Source organism: Pelodiscus sinensis, chromosome 30, assembly GCF_049634645.1.
Source record: "Pelodiscus sinensis isolate JC-2024 chromosome 30, ASM4963464v1, whole genome shotgun sequence".
Taxonomy (NCBI): Eukaryota; Metazoa; Chordata; order Testudines; family Trionychidae; genus Pelodiscus; species Pelodiscus sinensis.
In genome coordinates, this window is record NC_134740.1 from 7376933 (window position 1) to 7383775 (window position 6843).

The following is a 6843-nucleotide window of genomic DNA, read 5'->3' on the forward strand; positions in this document are numbered from 1 at the left end:
AGCCAGAGCGCTTGGGCTCTCCACCGCCAGGGGCCCGCGTTTATATGGCGCTCGCGCGGCAGGGATTTGCATGCGGGTGTTAGGGCGAGGATATGAGCGAGGAGCGGGGTAGGGAAAGTGACGCCCAGTTCAGAGGTACCGCTCGACTCTGACCCCCTGGGGTTCTCCCACAGAAGGGCAGCGGCCCGGGCAGTGCTGGGCTCGTGTTGGGCTCCTTGTGGGACTGAGGTGGGACTGACCGAGATTGCAGGGAGAAGCGACTCCTGAATTTGCCAATAGGGATGATGTTCCGGTCTGTCCCAGAGTGGGACTAAGGGAATCTCTCCCCTTGCTGCATGTCTTCTGCCCGATCCGGCACTTCCCCAGCGGGCTGCCAGATCCCCTTGCGGGAGGGATAACAACTCCGAGGCATGGACAGATCTGAGGCATCACAGATCAGCCTGAGCTTCTCTCCTTCCCTCCCAGTTCCCCAGGTACACGTGGGCCTGCCCCAGCCTGGGGGCGGTGGAGCAAGGCACCGGCTGTGGAGATCCCATAACGTGGGTTCTGTGATGGCAGGGTAGGACCGCAGCCGCGGGATTTCAGAGAGGACACGTTACCACCCATTCAACCGGAGGGGACCTTTGTCATATGGAACAATTAGAGGCAAGATTCCAAAATCCCTGCAACATCGCTCCTCTATGGGCCAGTCTCCATCAGACTAGGTTCCCCAACACACTCCGAGGGCGGGCGACCTCTCCTGTCATTCACAACCCGTGTGAAAACTAAGTCTGTTGGAATGAATGTGGTTGTATCTCCGCTCTGTCTCTCTAGTCCTTAGAGGTGCGTCTCCTAGCACAACAGGGGTTGTGGCAAATCAGAGGCACATAGATTGTCTACCAGCCCGGGGCTTTATGTATCGGGGCCCAGTTACTGTAACAACTGAGGCAGATAAAGAAGCAGGTTTGTTCTCAGTGGGATTTTTAAGAGCACTGGGACATCCAAACTGCACTGAAATCTATGGGATTTAGGCACCCCAGTGATTCTGGGAATCCCACCGGTGCCTGTCAGATTCCCCAGGCAGCTACAGACCAGAGGTTCTGAGGTATTTAAACAGATTTTCCAAGCGACCCGGCATCGCTGCATTCGGCGGTGCGAGGCCCAATCGATGGAAGAGCCTGAAACTCCTCTTCAAATCCCGCGAGACCTGGTACAATCCGGGCCCGAGGGCTGCAGTTTGCCCCCTGCGGAAAGGAGAGATCGGGGCCCCCGACCCCAGCGATAGGAAGGTGCTTGAGGGGCTGCGATATGAAATCGATGGGTCCGTGCAGTGATCTAGGTTAAGCTCCGAGTGGGGGATTCCCGCCTGCCCTGTCACTGACGGAAAAGGCCTCAGGCCAATGGGGTTTGTGTGACAATTGCTTCGGGAGGGGCCAGCTCAGTGTAAGGCCCGTGAGACCGTCCTGTGCACAAGGCTCCTACCGCCCTAGCTGGGATGTTTCCAAAGGCGCCTAAGGGGGTTGGGTGCCGCAATGGACAAGAATTGAGAATCCAGAATCTTTTGTTCAGATTTGCAACCCCTCCCCCTAAGAAAAGGGGTGGGGAGAAATAGAGGCACAGCTAGTCCCAGCAACAGGGCAGTGACAGAGCCAGTTACAAATAATTGCATCAGACTCTCAAGTCCTAACCCAGCGCCTCACCCCCACACCCCTAGTGCGCACGGTGGGATCCCAAAGAGCCCCGCCCCGTCCCGCCCCTCGCGATGTGTAAGGCAGAGCGAGTTAGTTTGGTATCCTTTGGTGGGGGTCGCGGATGGGGCTTTCCAGACCGCTTATATTCCGTGGAAAGAAAGAACCGGGACTCAGACTGTCCCTGCCTCCATGCTCTCATCTGACAGACAATCGCCCCGCCCCGGTCACTGCCAGACAGGAGCGTGTGGGCTGTTCGCATCCATCCCCCTGTGTGTCCTGATCTCTGAGAGGCCCCGCTCGCCCTGCTCCTCTGGCCTCGCCAGGCTGCTTAAAAACCGCTTCCCCTTTTTGTGCCAGGCCCTGCATTGCTCAGTGTCACTGTGACTCTCCCGCGCAGTAATAGGTGGCGGAGTCTGCAGCTGTCAGCGAGCGGAGCTGCAGTGAGAACTGGTTCTTGGCGGTGTCCCCAGAGATGGTGACTCGGCCTTGGAGAGACGGCGCGTAGTCTGTGCTCCCATCATATGGATGCACGTATCCCACCCACTCCAGCCCTTTCCCGGGGGGCTGCCGGATCCAGTGCCACCCGTAATACTGAGTAGAGATGGAGAACCCGGAGACAGCGCAGCCCATTGTGAGGGTCTCTCCGGGCTTCACCACCCCCGGGCCGGACTGGACCAGCTGCACCTGAGAGAGGATGCCTGGGAAAAGGGAAAGAAAGCAGGGAACAAATTAGCCAGTCATTGAATCTCTGGCCCTTTCCCCAATTCTCTCTAAAATACTCACAGCTGGGAGCCGAGAACAATGAAAGGAAAAGCCACAGAAACGTCATTCTCGTTTTCATGCAATGAGCGGAACTCCCCAGCGGGCAGGTCTGTGTTTGGCAGAGACTGAGGTTCCTAGAACCAGGGGCTGGTATTTAACCAGGCAGTTCCGGGGCAGGGATTTGCATGCGGGTTTCACTCAGTGAGTATAAACACAGCAGAGCCCTAGGCAGGGAGCGGTGTGTGGTGGGAAACAGACTGACACTCCCCTGAGTGTCCCAGCGTGTGACTCAGACTCAATTCCGGGTGATGGGAGCTTTTCACAGGGAACAGTTTTTCCGAGTCCCATGTTGCTACGCTGGTGGGGGTTTGAATTCCACCTTCCAGCTGCACAGGGACCTCTCATGAGATTGACCTGCTATTGTGTGATGGAGAAGGCTGCACAACTGTGCTGTGGCAACTCCCATTGGCTGAGAACAGCGATCCCCAGGGTGACCATCTACCCCAATGTTAATGGGACAGTCCCTTGTCTAAACCCTCCTGCAGGTTTCCCGACATTTTTAATAGGCAAAGTGTCTCGTGTTTCTGCTGCCCCTGCTGGTCAGTCGCAGTCAGTGCAGTCGCAGCAGCCGCCTGTTTGTGTGTCCGGCAGGTGGCGCTGTCAGGCAGGCAGCAGAGGCCGGGAAGAGGACGGGTAGCCTGTGTGTGATAGAGGGGTCCGGCTGTGGGGGTGAGTCAGTGGTTTGTGTCACCCCTCCCCATGGGCTCCCTAACGCAGGGTTTTTCAAGAGGGGCCTCAGCCCTTTCTGTCTGCAGGACTGAAGCCCGATCCCTGACAGCCCCTGGTGCTGCCACCCCCTGAATTCCCAGCACACACTGGCTGAAGACACGATCCCGCCCCCTCCCATCCTCTAAGCTGTGGGTCGTGGGGCTCATGCTGGGAGTCCTGCATGCCCACTGCTCCCTGTGGAGAGAAGCCAGCAGAGCCCATTGCCAGATTTGTGGGGCTCTATCAAGTGCAGCGCAGTCCCCAGGAGAGCTCCACAGCCCTTCCTCTCTCTGCCCCCGGCGGGGTCACAGGCAAGAGCCCCAGACACAAAGCTCCATCCTCTGCTGCTGGCGCCGGTGCAGGGGCTTGAAGCTTCCCCTCAGCTCTCAGTCCCCTTTGCTCACACAGCCAGTGAGAGTGGCCACTTGGTGTTCAGTCAGGGAGAGCCTCAGGCTGGGTTTCCCATCCCTCCCTCCCTCTTTCTTTCTTTCTTTCTTTCTTTCTTTCTTTCTTTCTTTCTTTCTTTCTTTCTCCCCCACACCCCTCTATCTATCTATCCCCATATACCTCATCTCTCCCTCTCTCTCTCTCGCTCTCCCCACCCCCACTGCCGAGGTCGGTGTCAATGGTACAAACGAGCCGCCAGTTACATCAATGAGACATTCCTAGGCCATAAGAACCTGTCCCAGGACGGCTCGGGAGATGGCGGGTCGGGGCTGTGCTGTGGGGCGGGTTTGGACTCCGGTTCCTCAGGCTGGGGAGAAGCGCTGCAGGGCGGGATAAAAGTCCCACGTGACGCTCAGTAGCTGCAGAGGCCCCGGGGGCGGTCCGTTTACAAAGGGAGACATTTCACCCTTCCGAATGGCCAGTCGGTGCCGGAGATCGTCACCTCTAGTCCCCGGCCCTCGCCCAGGGCGCGGCCTTCCTGCTTCGTTGTTACGGGCTTCGCCCTCCACTGCCTGCGGAGGGAGACAGAGGGAGGCTTAAAGCAGAGGGGGAGGCGCTGGAGTCACAGCGCGAGGGTGGATGCACCGGCCTCTCCCTGCTCCGGTAAATGCACCCGGGCACCTGCGCTCCCCGGGCAGATGGAGCCAGCAGGGTCACTCCGTTTGAGTCTGGTCTCGTTGCTAAGGAACTAGGGCGCCACCCCTCGACCCTTGGGGGGCGGGTTTGGCCTCAGCTCAGACGGTTCCCCCGCCCTCTGTGTATCCGGCTTAGTAACACGCAGCGATGCTCTCGGGGCTCGGCAGCCGGTTTTCTGAGCGGCGTGCAGGGCCCGGCCAGCAGGGAGTCTGTGAGGCTCCCTGCAGCGTGTGTGGGCCGGATCCTGTGGCTTGTAGGGGGAGGGGCGAATTCGGCCCGCCCAGGGTGTTTTGCCCAGGCCTGTGTTAAATGCTTCACGTGTTGCATTTGACCTGCCAAAGGGAGGCGAGAGGACAGTCACTCTCCATCGCTGCCCGGTCTGCAGAGGTTGCGCTCTCAGGGCGCTGTTGCCTCCAGGGAATCACGAGGATTTGGCTCTCCTGTCCCAGCACTTGCAGTCAGAGCAGCTACCTTGCCAAGGCCAGTCCCAGCAGCCTCCTCACCAGCTCCAGGCTCCTGGTTTTATTCTCTCCAATCAGCCTTTTCCTCAACAAGCCATTACTGGGGGACCTGTTCAGGGCTCAGTTCTGTTTCCCAGAAGGCCATTGGAAAAGGTGAGCAGAGGCCATAGAAAGGCACCACTGGGAGTTGAACCCAGGTTCTCCTGTTTATTAGGCAGGGGCACTTTAACCAGCTGAGCTCGGCTCCTTCCAGCTGAAGCGTTTTTTAAATATTCTACTTTATGGTGCCAGAGAAACTTTCAACTTCCACAGCGCGGCCCTTCCCCATCTCCCCCCTTCCAGTGTCCGGCTCCCTGGGCACAGGAAGCTGCAGCTCAGTGACAGAGGCTCTGACATGCGCATTTCCCCCAGCCACTGTGTCTGTAGCGGGGCCAGTGCTCTGTGGGTTCTCTGCCGCTGCCTTGGCTCAGCTCTGGGCCCCGGGGACCTTCCCACCGGCTCCTGACTTGGCGTTGGCCACTTGCCGAGACTTAACCCCGGAGGAGGCTCTTTCCTCCCGGAACAAACACGAACACGGTTCCCACGGCCGGGCCTTTTCTCTTCCTGATAAGAGATATTCAAACGGGGCCGAACAGACAAGCTGGGGGCTGCAGGGAGGACCTGGCCGGCCAAGCCAGAGTCTCCTGTGAGCAGGAAGGGTCTTTAGCCAGCTCTTCCCAAACACTCCCGTGTGCAGGCCTTTTCACAGCCCTGCAGAGCCGCCCCACAGAGGACACAAAGCGATCCCGAACGGGAGTTCTCCAGGGCCCGCAGCCATCAAACAGCCAGCAGCTCTGCGCACAGAGCGGTCCCTGAGGGTGGGAAAAGGCTTTGGCAGAGACTCTCCGCCGCCAGCCAGGGTCACAGGGTGTGGAGCGTCGGGGACACTTTTTTTGTCTCCACATTGGTCAGGTGTCTCCTCAACCAGGGTCACCAAACACCCGAGTCTTTCGCAAAGACCCGCTAAATCCAAAGTCGGTCCCCTCCGGACTCCACCAGCTGCACCTGGGACCCGGCACCTGGGAACCGGAACGTTATGAATCAGGCTGAGATCAGCAGCAATAACAGACTGTTCCCGGGTCCCGTCAGTGCTTCTGAGGGGAGCAAATACCCCCCAGAGCTGCTACCGTGACAGCTACATGGAGCCAAAGTTCCATTGTCCCTGGTCCGGCGGGGAAAGTTCTCAGGGGACTGGCTGGCTATTGCACAGACCCCGGGGCTGCGGATTGTCCCTGCGGGTGCAGCCTGGGCAGAGACAGGGACAGATTTAACCAGGAACCTCTCTCCCCTATTTACAGGCCCCGCTGCTTACACCGGACCTAAGCGCCTTCCCCCGAGGCTGAGAATTTCTGGCTCAGGGCAGAGTCAGCCCCTCCCTCTCTGTGTCGGGGCCCATCCAGGCTTCCCTATTAAATCCACGTGCGGAGCGATCTTATTAACAGACTGAACCCATCGAGTCCGCTGAAATCGGTAGGAGAAGCGTGAAATGCTCCAGATCCCCGCGGTCTGTGCAGCGCCCCGCTGTTCGCTCACTGGCTGGCGGCGGGCTTTTTGCAGGGGGATGTCGCGCTGTGGTTCTCTCTGGCACAGTAATAGCGGGCGGTGTCCTCGGGCTTGAGGCCGGTCAGTTGCAGGTGCAGCAGGTTGTTGGGATTGTCCCTGGAGATGGTGAATCGGCCTTTCATGGCATCAAGGTAGCGTGTAGTACCCCCGCTGCTGCTGATATAAGCGAGCCACTCCAGCCCCTTTCCCGGAGCCTGCCGGACCCAGTTCATGTTGTAATCGCTGAAGGTGAAGCCGGAGGCTTTGCAGGAGAGGCGCAGAGAGTCTCCGGGCTTCTTCACATCCCCTCCGGACTCCACCAGCTGCACCTGGGACCGGGCACCTGGGAACACAGACCTGTTATAAATATTGGTATTAACACAAGGGGGTTGTAATATGCTCCCAACTCTGCCGTTATTCCAAAGAAGAAAATACCTTCCAATGCCGCTACCGCCAACATTGCAAGGAGTGAAAATGCCATTGTCCCTGATGCTGGATTAGCTGGTGACTGCCCAGTC

General features: G+C 58.6%; 1 gene segment (V, D, J or C); it reads right to left on the reverse strand.

Moving 5' to 3' along the window:
- Positions 1 to 6312: 6312 nt before the first annotated feature.
- LOC142821260 (Ig heavy chain V region 3-like) lies at positions 6313 to 6843 on the reverse strand. The segment is given in 2 exon segments: positions 6313 to 6668; positions 6761 to 6843. Coding segments are annotated over 2 exon segments (402 nt in total).